General features: G+C 40.9%; 1 protein-coding gene across 3 annotated transcripts in view; it reads right to left on the bottom strand.

Moving 5' to 3' along the window:
* Ift56 (intraflagellar transport 56) overlaps positions 1–19,230 on the bottom strand; it is a 54,236-nt gene extending 35,006 nt beyond the window's left edge. For all 3 annotated transcript variants that reach the window (XR_007592853.1, XR_007592852.1, XM_050148118.1), the window contains exons 1-7: positions 19,105–19,230; positions 18,490–18,627; positions 15,175–15,267; positions 12,964–13,078; positions 10,627–10,676; positions 4,708–4,853; positions 1,453–1,624 (exon numbers count right to left, since the gene is read on the bottom strand). Coding sequence is in view for 1 of the 3 variants with exons in the window: in XM_050148118.1 (XP_050004075.1) it covers positions 1,453–1,624; positions 4,708–4,853; positions 10,627–10,676; positions 12,964–13,078; positions 15,175–15,267; positions 18,490–18,627; positions 19,105–19,107 (717 nt within the window). In the remaining 2 variants the exon portion in view is untranslated. The remainder of the gene's footprint in view (positions 1–1,452; positions 1,625–4,707; positions 4,854–10,626; positions 10,677–12,963; positions 13,079–15,174; positions 15,268–18,489; positions 18,628–19,104) is intronic.
* Positions 19,231–19,686: the final 456 nt, after the last annotated feature.

The raw sequence follows: 19,686 nt of genomic DNA, 5'->3' as shown, positions 1-19,686 counted from the left end.
GAAGTGTTGGTACATATCTGTAATCTCAGGACTCTAGAAATAGAAGCAGATCAGAAGTTCAAGGTCATCCTTGCCTACGTAGCAAATTTGAAGCTACCCTGGACTACATGGCACTCTAAAGTTAAGTGTCTCGAGCCTCATACTCAGTAAGACATTTAAAAGTTGTGCAGGTTAGTTTTAAGACTCCTAGGGTTAATCTTTATTTTCTGTGTCAAAGACTTAGAAGTTAAGCCTTTGATTTTTCAGTCTTACCATTGTTACTATATTCTTTTTTCTAATTTTATTATCTCTATTATTAAAAACTTGCAAAAATTCATATACCAGAATTAACCAGACTCAAAGTCTATACATCACAATGACCTTCTATACAGTTTGAATAGCAGTTCTGAATCCATAGAGCTTCACATTGGATTTTACACTTCCACTATCAAGTACATTTTAATGCACTTATCTGCTGTGAGATAATGCTCTTTACCTTGTAAAGATTTGTCACTCATATTGGTTTAATAAAATGCTTACTGGCTAGTTGTCAGGCAGGAAGTATAGGAAGGGTGACCAGACTAGGAGAATTCTGGGAAGAGGAAAGGCAGAGATGAGTCACTAGCCAGATACAGAGGAAGCAAGATGAGAATGCCTCACTGAGAAAAGGTACCAAGCCATATGGCTAAACATAGGCAAGAATTATAGATTAATTTAAGTTTTAAGAGCTAGTTAATAATAAATCTGAGCTAATAGTCTAAACATTTTATAATTAATATAAGCCTCTGGGTGTTTCTTTGGGACTGAAGAGATGCAGGACTGGACAGGACAGAAACGTCCATCTACAAATGGCACCCAAATGTTTGGCAAGAATTTCCACATAAAGCCTGAGAATGCTTTAAAAAATAAAAGATCTAGACAGACGAGAACAGAGTCAAACACAGCTTCTTGGTAACAGTCTTCTTTTCTCCTGTAGGTTCTGTTAACAGAGGTCCATGTAGACTAGGCTGGCCTGGAACTCTCCATATTGATCAGACTGAATTGGAATTCACAGAGGCAAAGGAAGGCAGATCTGTGTGTGGTTAAGGCCAACACGGTCTACATAAGGAGTTGGAGGCCAACCAGAACTACATAGTGAGACCCTGTCTCAAAAAAATATTTAGCCGGGTGGTGGTGGTGCACGCCTTTAATCCCAGCACTTGGGAGGCAGAAGCAGGCGGATCTCTGTGAGTTCGAGGCCAGCTTGAACTACAAGACAGGACAGGCACCAAAGCTACAGAGAAACCCAGTTTCAAAAATCAAAAAAAAAAAAAAAGTTTATATACTTATTTGGTTATAGAATCACACTGGCAATGACCAAGGAGCATTGCTACAGAGCTTTAAATCCTAGAATTTATGGACTAACCTGGGAACTGTTATAAAGTAATTCCCATTAGACCTGAGCTAATTAGAAACACACATCTACATGCCTACCTCAGCTGCTTTTCCATTGTAAAGGCGAAAGTGATTGCAAGCCTTAAGGTTGAGTGCGATGGTACTATCAGGAATTTGCTGAAGGTAAACAGCCAGGACTTCTTGGGAGACATCATAGTAATCCAATTTGTAGTAGCAGAGGGCCACGTAAACATTGAGGGCCAGGTACTCCCTGTTAGCAGAAAGATTCAAGCTGAAGTATATTTCACAGATGCTGATTCCTGATACAACAATCATATGGTTTCCAAACATCTTCCTTTATTAATAACAAATTCATTTGACTCTTTTCCAGTTTTGATCTAGACTACTAACTAACCATCACTTTATCAATTAAAGTTCATATAACAACTTCTACATACAGAAGTCACATGATAATAATAAGGTAGGAATGGAAGGGACAGAAGATGCAACATGCTTACAAAACAAAAGAAACTGCATATCCAACAACACATCTGATTTGGAAAGATACAGGGACACAATTCTCATGAGGGACTAAATGTTTGTTATATAAATACTTCAGGAAATCTACTTCATAAAGCTTTATAATTTTTAGGAAGGAAAACAAATAAATATATTAAAAGAAGTTTGTTGTTTAACATTCATACACTAAGTATATACATTCAGTTTGAATCAGATAGTTTTATAGATAGAAAACCCATCACACCGATTCTAATAACATTTAAGGAAAAGTAAAATCCAACTATTATCTTATATTAAATGTCTAACTGCAAAGCTCAAATGAACAACAAGGCAAAAAACAGGGTAAGGATCTGCATTGGAAGGAAGAAAGGAAGATATAATTAGTATATTTTTTCTTGTTGCATTATAATATGTGTCTTTCAACTACATTTGTATATTTCTCTTTTATAAAAGTTTTATTAGCATGTATTATACATGCTAACTGGTTTGTGTCATTTTCAAATATACATATAATGTATTTTGAGCTATTCACCCCCCCTTTATACTCTCTTATGCCCTTCCCACTCCCACTCATCCCTTTCTCTTTTCTACCAGTCTCCCTTTTATATGTCTTCATATGTGTGCGTGAGCCAATGAATTTAATTAGGGTTACGTATAGAGGCAAGGGTAAGGGGTTATTTATAGGAGCATGCCTTCCAGCGTGTACATAGCTGTAGAATATTCCTTTACACTGAGCGAATATATGTTGCTGAGACTGGTTTAATAAAGAAGCTGACTGGCTAATAGCTGAACAGGATAAGGTTAGGTGGGAGAGCTAAACTGAGAATGCTGGGAGGAAGAAGGATGGAGTCTGGAAGTCACCAGCGGAGACAGAAAGAGGCAAGATGGGTATGCCGTACTGAGAAAAGATACCAAACCTCATAGCAAAGCGTAGGTAAGAAATATGGGTTAATTTAAATGTAAGAGTTAACTAGTAACAAGCCTGAGCTATTGGCCAAGCATTTATAATTAATATACGCCTAAGTGTGTTCATTTGGGAGCTGCTGGTGGGACAGAAACTTCTGCCTACACATAACTACTGTAGAAAATGTCCCCCTCTCCTGCAAGCACTATTAACTGCTTCTGTCTCCTCAGGTGAAGTCTCATAAGCCTCTCTTCCCCAGCAACCATTAACTGTCTATAAGTCCTCAGAGGACAGGGTTTTGTGAGCACCCCCTCTTCCACCTTGGAATGATAAAGGCCCAATCTTGTGCAAAGAATCATGGTGCTGCGTATTCAAGAATGCCCAGAAGGTAGTGTGTTCTTCAACTATCACCCTTTCCTCTTATATTCTTTCCACTCTCTCTTCCTTAATGCTCTCTGAGCCTTTGAGGGAGTGATAAAGATGTTTCACTTAGAGAAAACCTTTTTGACTTGCTATGAGTATCTATAGTTAATGCCACTCACTAAAAGGAGTTTTTATGGCCAAGCTGACAATAGCACTTAATCTATGGGTATAAACATAAACATTCAAAAGGCAATTTAAGAGGTGCATCATGTCCCTTTAGAAAAACAGCAGTAGCTTCTCTACTAGGGCCAATGACTTTTATAGTAATGGGTTTTTATTTTAAGATGTATTTATTTATTTATTATATATTTAGTGTTCTGCCTGCATGTATGACTGCAGGCCAGAAGAAAGCACCAGATCTCATCGCACGGTTTTAAGCTACCATGTGGGTATTGGGAGTTGAACTCAGGACCTCTAGAAGAGCAGCCAGTTATCATAACTGCTGAGCCATCTTTCCAGCCCCTAGTAATGGGCTTTTATCCAGTTTTATAGTACTTTAAATGAATTCTCCCTAAGGAACAGGCTTCAAATCCAATCAGAAAGCAGGTGGTTGCCCCCTAACATTTAAACCACTATTTCCCTAGTAGGCAATCTTGCCTAGCATGCTAGTAGTCTAATACAATAACAGTAGTATGCTGTCATGTCCAGCCTTAAATAATGTATTCTTTTGTTACTATCTTATAAATTATTATAATTTCTAAATATAGCATACAAAGTAACAGATTTCATTATGATATTGACATATATATGAATCCTTATATTTGTTATAATTTTTCTTCCTCCAAGGCCATAATTTTTCAAAAACGGCATTATCATTTCCAATGGGTAGAAAATGATTCTTATGAGAGGGTGAAAAAACACTCAATTTATATAAAACCACACTCATTTTATATAAACACACACAAAGTTATCAGTAAATATGTCAGTATATAAATTCTCTGGAAAATTGGGAGGGAAAAATTTCAATACAGGCTCATTACAAAGAAGAAATGGTATTGAAAAAGGCACATGCCTTTAATCCTAGTACTTGGAAGGAAGAAGCAGGTGGCTCTCTGTAAACTCAAGGTCAATCTAGCCTACACAAGTGGTCCAGGACAGCTACAAAGTGAGAACCTGTCTCAAAAAACAAGGGGCTGGAGAGAAGGCCCAATGGTTAAGAGCACGGGCTCCTCTCCCAGAGCACCCAAATTCAGTTCTCAGCACCCACACGGTAACATGTAACGCCTCCGCAGATACCAGACACACATTTGGTGAACATACTTGCAGGTGAAACACACATACACATAAAATAGTAAAATTAAAAATGAAAGCAACAAAAGAAAAAGGGTGGCGACAGTCTGATATGAACAATATCCAAGGAGTTTTTAACCTCGTCAGATTAGCAACGAAAGAGCCTTGAATACGTGGTGGTACTAGGTCCAGAGGACACTAGGTTCTTAACCAAATTAAACACAAAAGAAACTAATAAAACGGCAGAGATTTCAATGAGGGCAGGAAAGAGCACAGACCTGTTATCCAGCAGTATCCGCTTGTATATATCAATAGCTTCTTGGTAATGGGATCGCATATAGTGGATTGAGGCCAAACTAAGCTGGTCTTCTTTAATATCCTGAAGATTCTGATGAAAGTTCATCAATTTCTTCTCATCATTAAACTACAATGGTGAGAAAAGACATGCACAGAGTCACACTCATATGAGAGAGGATCTCAGTGACAGAGGCCTCAATCCTCTCTGGCCTCTGTGTCTCCACTTCCTCCTTCTCCTAGCCCCTGTTCTCTTGGTCCTGTTGTAGTGAAAGGATGAGTCATCTCTGGAGATAGAGTCTTGGCAGTGGAAATGTCCTAAGTTACAGTTATGATTGATTACTTGATATCAACACCCTACTCATTTCTTCGCTTTATATTTCTGCCTTATATTTCTTTGCCCTCACCACTTAACAATTCTTTCCCATTCTTTGGTTTTTCAAGACAGGGTTTCCCTGTAGCTTTGGAGCCTGTCCCTGAACTAGCTCTTGTAGATCAGGCTGGCCTCGAAGTCACATAGATCTGCCTGCCTCTACCTCCTAAGTGCGGGGATTAAAGGCGTGCGCCACCACTGCCCAGTTGTATTTCTTTTTCTTTGGTGAAGTATGTAATCAAAATGTATTTGTCGCCAGCGATGGTGGCGCACGCCTTTAATCCCAGCACTCGGGAGGCAGAGGCAGGCGGATCTCTGTGAGTTCGAGACCAGCCTGGTCTACAGAGCTAGTGCTAGGACAGGCTCAAAAGCCACAGAGAAACCCTGTCTCAAAAAACCAAAAAAAAAAAAAAAATGTATTTATCATCATGTAACTTCATGAGTACAATATTTAATTTTCTGTTTTTATCGTCTCTTCAGTTACTACATGTGGTTGTTGTTTCAGGCTATCAGAATTTAATTTTTATGCTTATTTTATTAAAAGGTAGCTATAAATAACAACTGCCTTTGTTTATACATAGGATCAAACTGATATATTTTGTAAGTAACTCTTGATACAGACTATTCTTCACTCCTTCCTGATGATTCCAAACTTTTTTTAAAAAAATATTTATTTATTATGTATACAATATTCTGCCTGTGTGTATGTCTGCAGGCCAGAAGAGGGCACCAGACCTCATTACAGATGGTTGTGAGCCACCATGTGGTTGCTGGGAATTGAACTCAGGACCTTTGGAAGAGCAGGCAATGCTCTTAACCACTGAGCCATCTCTCCAGCCCCCAAAACTTTTTATTTTTAAAAAAGATTTATTTATCTTATTTTTAAATGTATAGGTGATCCCCAGAATATATGTATGTACATTCAGTGCCATGGAGGACAAAAGAGGACGCTGGATCCTCTGGAACTAGAGAACTGTAACTGTGAGCTGCCACATGGGTTCTGGGAACTAAACACAGGCCCTCTGCAACCAGTGTTCTTAACAGCTCTACCATCTCTCCTGCTTCCTTAACTCTTTCCTTTAAAGGATCTGTCTCAAACACCAAGGACTAAAGAGAACTGCCCTCAGTGGGTGTGGTGGTCTAAATGAGAGTGGCCCCCACAGGCTCAAGTTTGAATGCTTAGTCCCCTGCTTGGTGAAACTGTTTGGGATGGATAAGGAGGTGTGGCCTTGTTGGAGTAGGTGTGGCTTTGAGTGAGTGTATCGCTAGGGGTGAGTTTCGAGGTTTCACAAGCCCGAGCCAGGTCTTTGCCTGGCTGACTGCTGTCTCTGATCAGGATGTAAAGCTCTCAGATACACTGCAGTGCCATGCCTGCCTGCCTTCACCATGATGATCACAAATTAACCTTGTGACAATGCAGAAACCTCCCCCACACAAAAATACTGTCTTTTCTAAGAGTTTCCTTGGTCATAACGTCAAAGGAAGAGAAAGATTTCTTATCAAACTTTAGACACACCATGACATCACTCTAAGTCTCTCCCTTGAGAAGCCCGCACTTGTTCTATAGGAAGTGCGTTTTATGCTTATGTTTTCTCACTCTCTCCCTTTGTTTCTGCAGTTAATAAACCCAACTGTGTCTCTAAAAGAGATTACATTCTGGTCAGGCAGTGATGTCACACACTTTTAATCTCAGCACTGGGAGGCAGAGGCAGGTGGATCTCTGTGAGTTCAAGGCCAACCTGGTCTAAGGATCAAGTTCCAGGGCAGCCAGTGCTACATAGAAACCATGTCTTAAAAAAAAGCAAAAAAATGTAAATAAATAAATTCTGAAATGGATTTGAAGTTTGATCACAGATATACTACAGGTATGTGTCGTATGTATGTACATTTGTAGACACATGTGCTTATGTGATACTGGAGAAGAAAGTCTGGGCTTCATGCATGCCAGATAAATGCTCTATCACAACCAAAATTAAGAACTAAGTAGATGTTTGCTGATGATATTGTAGTTTATACAAGTTATCCCAAAAATTCTACCAAGGAACTTCTACAACTCATAGACACCTTCAGCAATGTAGCAGGATACAAGATTAACTCAAAAAAATCAGAAGCCCTCCTGTACACAGATGATAAAAGGGCTGGGTGATGTAGGAGGGTCTTCTGCCTATGTGTTACTTTCATTGGTTAAATAAAGAAACTGCCTTGGCTTTTTGATAGGGCAGACTTTAGATAGGTGGAATAGACCGAACAGAATGCTGGGAGAAAGAAGGCAGTGTGGCAGACGCCATGGCTCTCTTCTCCGAGATGGACATAGGTTAGACTCATCCTGGTAAGCCACAGTCATGTGGTGATATACAGATTATTAAAAATGGGTTAAGTAAGATGTAAGAATTAGCCAAGAAGAGGCTAAATATAATGGGCCAGGCAGTGTTTAAATGAATACAGTTTCCATGTAATTATTTCAGGTAAAGCTAGCTGGAAACCGGGCAGCAGGAAGCGGGCTGCCACTCCATTTACAAAAGCTGGGGAAGAAATCAGAGAATCAATACCCTTCACAATAACCACAAATAGCATAAAATATCTCGGAGTAACTCTAACCAAACAAGTGGAAGACTTGTATGACAAGAACTTTAAATCTTTGAAGAAAGAAATTGAAGAAGATACCAAAAAGTGGAAAGATCTCCCATGCTCTTGGGTAGGCAGAATTAACATAGTAAAAATGGCAATCTTACCAAAAGCAATCTACATATTCAACACAATGCCCATCAAACCTAGCAAAATTCTTCAAAGACCTCGAAAGAACAATAACCCAGAATAGCCAAAACAATCCTGTACAATAAAAGAACTTCTGGAGGCATCACAATCCCTGATTTCAAACTCTACTACAGAGCTACAGTACTGAAAACAGCTTGGTTTGGCAGAAGAACAGACAGGAGGACCAATGGAACAAAATAGAAGACCCGGATATCAATCCACACATCTTTGAACACCTGATCTTTGATAAAGAAGCAAAATATATCAAATGGAAAAGATAAAGCACGTTTAACAAGTGGTGCTGGCATAACTGGATATCAACATGTAGAAGAATGAAAATAGACCCATATCTATCACCATGCACAAAACTCAAGTCCAAATGGATCAAAGACCTCAACATAAAGCCAGCCACACTGAATCTTATAGAAGAGAAAGTGGGAAGTACACTTGAACGCATTGGCACAGTTAACCACTTCCTAAATATAATCCCAGCAGCACAGACACTGAGAGAAACAATAAATGGGACCTCCTGAAACTGAAAAGCTTCTGTAAAGCAAAGGACACAGTCAACAAGACAAAACGACAGCCTCCAGAATGGGAAAAATCTTCACTAACCCCACATCAGACAGAGGTCTGATCTCCAAAATATACAAAGAACTCAAGAAATTGGACACCAAAAGAACACATAATCCAATAAAAAAAATGGAATACAGACCTAAACAGAGAACTCTCAACAGAAAAATCTAAAATGGCTGAAAGACACTTAAGAAAATGTTCAACATCCTTAGTCATCAGAGAAATGCAAATCAAAACAACTCTGAGATTCCATCTAACACCTGTAAGAATGTCCAAGATCAAAATCACTGATGACAACTTATGCTGGAGAGGTTGTGGGGTAAAGGGAACACTCCTGTATTGCTGGTGGGATTGCAAGCTGGTACAGCCCCTTTTGGATGTCAGTGTGGCGATTTCTCAGAAAATTAGGAAACAATCTTCCTCAAAACGCAGCAATACCCCTTTTGGGTATATATCCAAAGGATGCTCAATTGTGCCATAAGGACGTGTGCTCAACTATGTTCATAGCAGCTTTGTTTGCCATAGCTAGAACCTGGAAACAACCTAAATGCCCTTGATCAAAGAATGGATAAGAAAAATGTGGTACAATTACCCAATGGAATACTACACAGAAGAAAACAATAAAGACAGCTTGAATTTTGCAGGAAAATGAATGGAGCTAGAAAACATTATTTTGAGTGAGGTAACCCAGACACAGAAAGACAATTATCACATGTACTCACTCATAGGTGGTTTTTGAACATAAATCAAAGAAAGCCAGCCTACAAACCACAATCCCAGAGAGCTTAGACAACAATGAGGACCCTAAGAGAGACTTACATAGATCTAATCTACATGGGAAGTAGAAAGTAGAAAAAGACAAGATCTCCTGAGTAAATTGGGAACATAGGGATCTTGGGGGAGGGTTGAAGGGGAGAGGGGAGAGGCAGGAAGGGAGCAGAGAGAAATGTATTAATAAGTATCAATAAAAAAGATCTAAATAGATGGATTTAATAAACGAGTAGACATGGTTACAGGAAGATTAATAAGAAATTTTCTCTCCAAAATGGTGGTGGAGCACACCTTTAATCCCAGCACTCGGGAGGCAGAGGTAGGCAGATGTCGGTGAGTTCGAGGTCAGCCTGGGCAACAAGAGCTAGTTCCAAGACAGGCTCCAAAGCTACAGAGAAATCCTGTCTCAAAAAAAAAGAAAAAGAAAAAAAGAAAAGAAAAAGAAAAAAATAGAAATTTTCTCAAAAAATAATATAGGTTGGGTGGTGGTGGTGCACACCTTTAATCCCAGCACTCAGGAAGCAGAGACAGGTGGATCTAGAGTTTGAGGACAACCTGATCTACAAAATGAGTTCCAGGGCTATACAGAGAAACCTTATATTGAAAAACACAGACAAAAACAAAAGAAAACCCTCAACAACCAAAAGAACTTCAATAATGTAAATGGCATCTGCTGTAGGAACTGCTAAGGTACTATAAAATATGCAGAGTAGCACGCTAACAGAGGACAACTATGGAATTTTTAAAGATCAATACAAGACGAATACAAGAAAGGCGAGAAGACGGAATTCTGATCATTTGGGACAAATGGAAACAAGCAGTCAGACACAGCTCTGGACCTGGGTGTGGTGTAACCCCAGCACTGGGAGGCTAAGGCAGGAGCCCTACGTGTTTGAGGTCATCTTTAGCTTTGCAGCAAGTTTCAGTTCAGCTTGTACAACATTGCAAGACTTGATCTCAAAAAGCCAAGGGCACTGGATATAGCTCAGTGGCAGAGCATTTGCCTAACATGCACAAGACCCTGGGTTTAATTCTTTTCATTGTTGTTAATTTTTTGAGACAGGGTTTCTCTGTATAATAGCCCTGAACATCCTAGAACTCACTCTGTAGACCAGGCTGGCCTCACACTTAGAGAGATCTGCCTGTCTCTGCCTCCTAAGTGCTGGGGTTAACGGTGTGCACTACCACATTCCAACCCTGAGTTTAATTCTTAACACTGTAAGATAATAATAACAAAAATTATATTGTGAAATTTTTAAATGAATTGAATATATTTTTATGCTACTTGTCAATGACTTGATTAACTTTCTGTAAGACAATTTAGTAACATTAACAGAAATGTCTATTAAATATTTTCCATCACTGTTGGCAAAGGAAGAAAAGGGAAAATGATTTTAAAGCAAGTGGTGTGAAGTGAGAATATGAATACCTTGTGAGCCAGATGGAACAACAGGCGGTTTTGGAGCCGGCTTTTTGGAGCTGAAAAAGAAAAAAAAGAAAAAAAAAAAAAAGAAGCATGTTGCTTGGTAAAGAATCCCATAGTTTGTAGACAGAAGTTTCTGTCCCACTTAGTCTTGCAACTGTTCAGTCCCAAAGAAACATACAGAGGCTTATATTAATTATAAACTGTTAGGTTTATTAGCTCAGGCTTATTATTAAATAGCTCTTACAATTTAGATTAACCCATAATTCTTATCCATTTTTAGTCATATGGCTTGGTACTTTTTCTCAATGCAGCATTTTCTTTTTCTAAAAAAGAAAACAAACTATCTTTTTTTATTTTACATTCCAATCCCAGTTCCCACTCCCTCACCTCCTCCCATCCCATCCACTCCTCAGAGAGAGTAAGGCACATTGCTTTAAAAAAGGACCAAGGCACTCCCTACTTACTATATCTAGGCTGTGCAAGGTATCCATCCAAAGAGAATGGGTTCCAAAATGCCAACACAGGCAGGAGGGACAAATCCTGGTGCCACTGCCAGTGGTCCCGCACAGTATAGCATTTTCATCTTGCTTCCTCTGCATCTGGGAAACAACTGCAGACTGAGCCTTTCCTCTTCCCAGAATTCTCCTAGTCTGGTAGCCCAGCCTATGTTTGCTGCCTGGCTACTGGCTAATCAATGTTTTATTAAACCAATATTGTGACAAATCTTTATAGGATACAAGAGCATTATCCCACAGCAATAGAAGAGATGACTCAGAGGTTAAGAGCACTTGTTGCTCTTGCAGAGGATCCAGGTTCAGTTCCAAGCATTCACAAGTTTACAGACTCCTGTTTCAGGAGATCTTGGGCTCTCTTCTGGCCACCAAGAGCCCATTCAAGCAAAGCACTCACATAAAAATAAAAACTAAATCAATAGTCTATGAAAGTTAGTCCCTTGCCGGAATGAGATGAGGCTCAGGTGGGCCGCCACAAATCCTTCTCTAGCTGTGTGTGTTTGCTAGAATAACCAGTCTGGCCCACCTGCAGGGGCAGTCCCACAGGAGAGCCAGAGGAGGCTTGTCCTAAGGGTCTGTTCTCTACTTGTACCCACAGCACAAGGCTTCACACACCCACACGGTGCAGCCCACCTCTGCGCTGTCCACACACTAACCCACACACTGCGTGTCACCTCAGAGCACATATGCTGCCACCCAGTTCTCTGCTCACCCCAGTGTTCTTTCTCAGTTCTTCCTGAAATCTCCTTTCCTAGAAGTACACTCCCACATTCTCCTAATTCCAGAATTATACTGTCACGTTTTCCTAGATACCAGTCCTCTCTACTTCAGGGACTTCTAACCACAGATAAGTGCCACCCTTAAACAGTCACCCAAGAAAAAAGGCTGGAACCTTCCAAATTCCAGTTTTTTTTTTTTTTGTTTTTTTTTTTTGATTTTTTGAGACAGGTTTCTCTGTAGCTTTGGAACCTGTCCTGGAACTAGCTCTTGTAGACCAGGCTGACCTTGAACTCACAGTGATCCTCCTGCCTCTGCCTCCTGAGTGCTGGGATTAAAGGCAAGTGACACTACCGCCACCTTCCTAACAGCATGTTAATCAATATTCCCTTGCCCACTTTCTCTATATTTCTTTATATTCCATTTGATTTGTGTTCTTATTATCCTTATTTTTTTTCTTCTGTGCCCCTCCCTCTTACTTGCAAGTCTGAATACAATTCTTCTGAGATTACTCCGGCAGGTTTCTAAGGTCAAAGCGAAGCCTGCTGGTCTCTTCAGGTGAGGATCTTTAGGCCAGCTTTTCCGGCTTCTCGTTGTGAGCAATAAACCCCACAGTCCAGCAGCTTGACCTGAGGCTCCTAAACACACCCTCATCTCAAGTCCACCTGTGGAGCCTTGTAAGCCACCTTGCTCCCTTTCTTCTCTCATCTGCTTGTTTCTCGTGTTGGGGCAAGGGACAAAGGGTGAGGATAAGGTAACTAACTCTCTTTAAAGACAGAACTGATCAAATCCACTACTTGAGGTGTTCTAAATAGCTCTCAAATCTAGTGTTGGGGTTGAAGTTTAGTTCTGTGGTAGAGTATTTGGCCAACAAGCACTGGGTCAGTCTGGGCTAAGCCTCCAGCACCCAGGAAAAAAAAAAACAGAGATTGTCAGATTGGAATTAAAAATAAAACAAAGCTTCAGCTCTAAATTGACATATCTATAAGACACACGCTTTAGAGCCAAAATAAATACAGGCACATGGCAAACCCTGATCATAGAAAGAGTAGGAGATGTAACAACGGACAGAGATATTATGGCAAAAATGAATATAAAAAGCCCATTTTACCTTTAAACCCAGCAGTTTCTGCTTGTTTATACATCCCAAGAAAAAAGTAGGTGCAGGCCAAGTTTACCCACACTTCTGGGTTACAGTTTTCCTCCTTCGTTGCGTTTTCATATTCCTGAAACAGACAGCAGGTGACGGCCTCACTTAACAGTAAAGCAACTGTCCATTTTCTACAATAAAGGAGGTTCTCACAGAGAGAGCAGCTGACACTTTGGGGATCCACATCTCCTCCCCCGTCCCCTGCCAGAAGAGGTTAGGCTCCGTGTGATTCCACCCAGCAGGGCTCTTGTACACCGAACTTACGCTTTGTTTCTTCCTCATTGCTAATATGTCTTAGAACCCTTCAGAAATTAAAACAACTGCAATAGTTTTGCTAACTTAAAAAGACAGATAGGGCTTCTGGAGAGAAGGCTAAGAGAACTGGCTGTTCTTGCAGAGGACACAGGTTCGATTCCCAGAACCCACAAGATGGTTTAAAGTCAGCTGTAACTCTAGTTCCAGGAGATCCAGTGTCCCCTTCAGGACTCTGCAGGTTCCAAGCATGCGCTTGGTTCACATATACGCATGCAAGCAAAATACTCACACCCACAGAATAAAGTAAATAAATCAAAAAAAATTAAAGAAATAAGAAATACTCAATGACAAAACACCCACCTGGCATGTGAGGGCCCTGAGTCCAGTCTCATGCTAATACTGGTCTCTAGCACACATGTAAAAGTGAAGGGCAAATAAGATACAGACTCACATGCCAGATCATATAGGGAGAGTTTTTCTCCTTTTTATAAAGTTATTTTTGGAGTTTAATTAAAACTATTTCATAATAATAACTTCCATTATACAAAAATAATACTAACAAATATATTAAATACTCAGACATTATATTGGAATGCTACACATGTTCTTTGTTTTGTGGGTTTTATACAAGCATTTTATTTTATATATCTATAAATATCTGTCTCTTTATTGTTTAAAAAAAATGTGTGTGGGGGGGTGTTGAGACAGGGTTTCTCTGTGTAAAAGCCCTGGCTGTCTTGGAACTAGCTCTTTAGACCAGGCTGGCTTCAAACTCACAGAGATCCACCTGCCTCTGCCTCCCAAGTGCTGGGATTAAAATTGTGCACCACCACCACCCAGGTTATCTTTTTTTAAAAAAAAAAAAAAGAGATTTATTTACTTGTTATGTTCTGCCTGTGTGTATCCCTGCAGGCCAGAAGAGGGCACCAGGCCTCATTATAAATGGCTGTGAGCCACCATAGGAATTGAACTCAGGACCTCTGGAAGAGCAGGCAGTGCTCTTAACCTCCGAGCCATCTCTCCAGCCCTAGGTTATCTTTTTTTTTTTTTTTTAAGATTTATTTATTTATTATATGTAAAGTGTTCTGTCTATCTATATGCTTGCTGGCCAGAAGAGGGCACCAGATCTCATTACAGATGGCTGTGAGCTACCATGTGGTTGCTGGGAATTGAACTCAGGACCTCTGGAAGAGCAGTCAGTGCTCTTAACCACAGAGCCATCTCTCCAGCCCCCCCCCCCAGCTTATCTTTTTAAATTAAGTTACAAATTAGCAGGTTTCTCTAAAGCGCGTTCATTGATCCTTTTGATTGAGCCCCACCTCCTCCTCCAGCTACCTTCTGACTTCCCACTGCACACCCTCTAAACACTCCCACCCACAGACGTTTTCCCTTAAACATTCATACTGAAGTAGAATAAGTTAGAGAAGATCATTTATCTTATTTATTTAGTGATCTACTTAAAGCATGGCTTGTGCAGCCATCTGCCACACACTGAAATCATGGGCTGTTGTTGCCCCTAACAACCTGCTGACAGCCACTGACAGCCATGGCAGTATCTGTTGCTAACTTACCTGCACCCTTACAGTTTTGGAGTATGAAAGGAGAATGCACACTGGACCGCTCAGAAGTGTTCTGGCTTCAGTCCGCCCGGGACATTTCCTCACTGGTGTCAGAGTGCTTATTCCAGAAAGACTCCCACAACAATATCACATAAGTGCTGTTACCGTCCCCACCCCTCTCTGAATCCGTACCTTAGGAAGGGTCAGTGAGGTTTTAATTAAAAGACGTAGGACTGGGGAAGGCAGATAGGCCAATTTCTTTCCTCTGTTTCCATCTGCATTATTTCCTTCTGCTGTTACTATGAGAATGTACCATATAATGTCATCTTAGACACCACTTGACTTTGTCTCCACTGACCTCCAAAGCTCTCTTGTAGTCACCCAGGTGAAAAGCACAGTATCCAATCCACAAGTTAGTGTCGTCTTCTTGCTCCCCGACATGGCGTTTGAACTTCATATTAAAATGTCATGCAAAAAAATTAGGAAAAAAATATTTTAATAGTAAACGCTTTGGCTTTTACCTACTTATTTGTTTGTTTGTTTTGGCTTTTTGAGACAGGGTTTCTCTGTGTAACAGCTCTAGCTGTCCTGGAATTTACTCTCTAGACCAGGTTGGCCTCAAACTCACAGAGATCTGCCTGCCTCTGCCTCCTGAGTGTTGGGATTAAAGACGTGTGCCACCACCACCTGGCTTGTTTTTATTTTTTAAAGGTATGCTGAGTGGCTGATAAACAGGTAAAATGGTAAACAACAGAAGCTGAACCATATGCAGGTCAATGACACCTCCACTGACAGGTGTCAGCTGTCACCTACTTGTCACAGAAATCCTTTGTTTCAGATATGTTTGATTTGTTTTTCTGTGTTTGCTAGCACCTTATTCCAGAAAGTATGTGAGTTATGTAATAATTCTGGATGATGTTCAAGAATTATGTAAAACATTTAAAGCAAGCTGGGCAGTGGTGGTGCAACGCCTTTAATTCTAGCATTCGGGAGACAGAGGCATGAGGATCTCTGTGAGTTTGAGGCCAGCCTAGTCCACAGAGTGAGTTCCAGGGAAGCCAGGGCTACCAAAGAGACCCTGTCTCAAGAAAAAAAAAATTTAAAGCCAAATAACTGAAGGTTAGAGGCCAAGCAATGGTTCTCAGATAGCACTGTCAGCCTCTGTCCCTGTGGGAATGGGGACTTAAATTCACATCTGCCTCCAAAGCTCAGGCTCCCATCACTGGGTTCTACTGTATTCAGTATTACACATCCATCTTATCCTATTAGCACACATGCATTAATGAATAGCTCCTAATGGAAAACATCCCATTAGCTTGATCAGGCTAGTTTATAGACCAGATGAGTTAAAGGTGTACAGAGACAGTCTTCTTTGTGTCCACTACAAAAACTTAAGGATTTCTCACCTAACAAAAAAGGAGTTTTACTACAGAGGAAAGAATTGAGAAGGGTTCTCAATTACCACGTGCCCTACTTTCATTTCCATTGCTGTGATAAAGACCCTGAGCAAAGCAATGTAGGGAGCTGGGCATGGTGGCACATGTCCTTAATTCCAGCACTTAGGAGGCAGAGGCAGGTGGAACTCTATGAGTTCAAGACCAGCCTGCTCTATTGTTTAAGGCCAGCCTGGTCTACGTAGAGACTTTGTCTCAAAACAACAATAATGACAACAACAGCAGCAGCAGCAAATAAATAAATAAATACAGTGCTTCTTTGGTTGAAAACTGAGTTCCTTGGACAGAGGTAATACTGAATAGAATTGCAAGCAGGCCTGACTTCAAATTTCTACCCTGCCTTCTCTCAGTATGGGCTGTCACAAGGAATTATAAATGGAAAAACCTCCTCCTCCTCTAAGCTTTTTTGTTTTGTATTGTTTTGGTTTTGCTTTGTTTTCATCTTTAGTCAGCCCCGGTATTTTATTTTGAATTATGTGTACTATGCATTAGCTGCTCTCCTAGAGGACCCAAGTTCAGTCCCCAGCACCCTCATAAGACAGTTCACAACTTTCTGTAACTCTAGCTCCAGGGGATCCAGTTCTTCTGGCCTCTGTGGGGAGCTGCATTCAGGCACACGTATGCACACACCGACACAAACAACTACACATCATTTTATAAATTCTTAAGAAATTAATAGACATGTAGCTGAGTAGGGGGTGCACGCTTTTAATTCCAGCATCTGGGAGGCAGCAACATGAGGATCTCTGAGTTCAAGGCCAGCCTGGTCTACAGATCGAGTTCCAGGACAGCCAGCACTACACAGAGAAACTCTGTCTCGAAGGAAAAAGAAAGGACATGTATATGATATTCAGTCCTCTGACTTGCACTGCTAGATCCTTCCAAGTCCTACTGCAAAAGATGAGAGTTGACGCAAGAAAGCCAAACAACTGGACTCAATATCAAAGCATTAGTAAGACAAATGGGATTTTTTTTTGTATGAAATACTGAGAAACATACATAAAGCTAATCAGAGCAATTACTATGGACATTTTCAAAGACGCAGGACTATAGATGTACACTAAAGGACCAGTAGAAAGTGCAGTGCAGCACAAGCAGACCATGCTGTCGGAACACTTTACCCTTTGGTGCACCCTTCACTCTTCGCTGCTGTGCTTTCCACACGTGGGTTCTTCAGTCTCCTAGGACAGTTTGTGTCGGAAGGACTTCTTAGACTATGTACCCAAAATGCAGCTTCCTGAGCACAACTGCAGACCTAGTGGATTCACACTGGTAACACAGGAGCCTAGGTCTACAAAAGTCTAAGTAACTATCCTTGGCACCTCCAATGCATATTAAAAGGTGAAGTCTACATGCTGGGACTGGGCTCGGGGTAGAACCATGACAGAATGCTTACTTAAGGCCCCAAATTTGATCCCCAGCATTGATTCCAGAAAAAGATAAAAAGATGACACTGACATATAGGGTTAAAATTCTTTATGAGTTTACAATATTTTTTTAAAATAAATCTAGCACAACTGCTTAATTTCTTTCTTTCTTTTTGCATTTTGTTTTGTTTTGGGTTTTTTTTTTTTTTGAAACAGGTTTTCTCTGTAGCCTTGGAGTATGCCCTGGAACTCGCTCTGTAGACCAGGCTGACTTCGAACTCACAGAGATCCTGCCTCCCTGTCTGCCTCCCGAGTGCTGGGATTAAAGGTTTGCTCCATCACCACCTGGCCCAATGATCACTTAATTTTTATAAGCGAAATACTATTATAGGAAGAAGTTATAAATCACTCAGAAATTAAGACAAAGAATGTGTGAATTTACACTGTATTATATGTAATGTTGTATTTTTAGGTTAGATTCACCATCTGTGGGACTAGAGAAAAATAGTTTTAAGTGTATGAGTGTTTTGTCTTCATCTCTTTCTATGCCCCATATGTATTCCTGGTGCTGAAGGAGGTCAAAACACCTCCGATCCCCTGGCGTTACTAATGGTTGTGAGCAGACATGGGGGTGCTGGGAATCAAGGTCCTCTAGAAGAGCAGCCAATGCTCTTAACTCTCAAGCCATCTTTCCAGTCCAAAACTTTTTCTGTTTTATCAGGTTTATAGTTAACTCAGAGTCTGGATACATGTCTGGCTGTATTTACTTGGATTCCCCAGAATGTACCCGCCTATTGCAATAGCATAGTAACCAACATTCATTCACCAGACTTAACCCTTCTTTGACATTACCTCCAAAAGAGTAATAGCGCCAGTGAAATCTCTTTGCGAAAGCAGATCTTCTAGTTTTGGAATCTTCCTGCCTTTCTTCTTTCTTTTGTCAGTGTGCGGTGATTCCCCGCCCACAGCGGGTTTGGCTCTTGAAAGCATCTGTAAATCAAGCAGCAAAGACGGTTCAACTCAAAAGTCATTTTTAAATTGAGCGCTGTGATTTACAAGTCAAATCCTTAGCAACAAACACTAGTAAGTCTATTCAGATTCTTTTTAAACACGCATTTTACTAAAAGAGCCATCACCTTCTACTGAAGGGGAGTCAAATAACTACTTCTAACTACTTATCCACAACCATCTACTTATCCACAAGAGACGAACACTTCCCGCAGCTTCTACCATCTCTGTCTTCCCTCTGTCCACAAGCAGATCTGGTGTCGGAAATGGAGAAGCAGAAGGGAAGACAGCATCGGGGTATTTTTCTTTGCATCCCTCGCTATTCCCCGTGGAAACACTGCAGGGATAAAGGGATCGGCCCCTGGAGACACACCTAGATTCTATCCAATAGTGTGCTGGGGGCTCTAAGCCCGGGTAAAAACCTATTTGAAGTTCCCCTTACTATTCAAAGCTACTAACCATCTTGGCGTCGGTCCCGTGAGCCCCTGCCTCAGATAGTCAGCAAAGGCTGTGTCTCGGCCAGTTGCCACATCTACACAGCGAGCTCCGTCTCCACGGCAACGCGGCCAGGAGGCTGGTCCTTCGATGACAAGAGCTCGCCGGAGAACCAGTGCTCGCAGCTTCTTGGTTCCGTGCGTTTCCACCGCAAGAAGAGACATTCTTCTTAAGGGAACAGATCTTTGTGCTGAGGACGAAAATGTGGTTGTGTCTCTGCTTAGGAATGTAATGTAGGGAAAGGCGACTTAGAATTACTATTGCAATTAGGAAGTATATTTCATATGCAAGTTTCTTGGGAAGATAATTTTTAAGAACCACTTCCGTTTTGTCTAGGTTCAATTATATAGCTGCCGGCTGTCTGGCTTTTTGTCTTTGTCTTCCGCTGGTACCCGCTGAACCGAAGGGTAGTTTGGAGGCAGAAGCTTTTTGTCTTTGTCTTCCGCTGGTACCCGCTGAACCGAAGGGTAGTTTGGAGGCAGAAGCAGCACCAAAACATTTCCTAAAGACACTGCTAATCCCTAAGATGGGAGGAGAAAGACCACG

This window comes from Alexandromys fortis, unplaced genomic scaffold (assembly GCF_014885135.2).
Source record: "Alexandromys fortis isolate MF-2015 unplaced genomic scaffold, M_Fortis_MF-2015_v1.1 scaffold_57, whole genome shotgun sequence".
Taxonomy (NCBI): domain Eukaryota; kingdom Metazoa; phylum Chordata; class Mammalia; order Rodentia; family Cricetidae; genus Alexandromys; species Alexandromys fortis.
The sequence above is the reverse complement of the archived record's forward strand: the minus strand, read 5'-3'. Positions and strand labels throughout refer to the sequence as shown.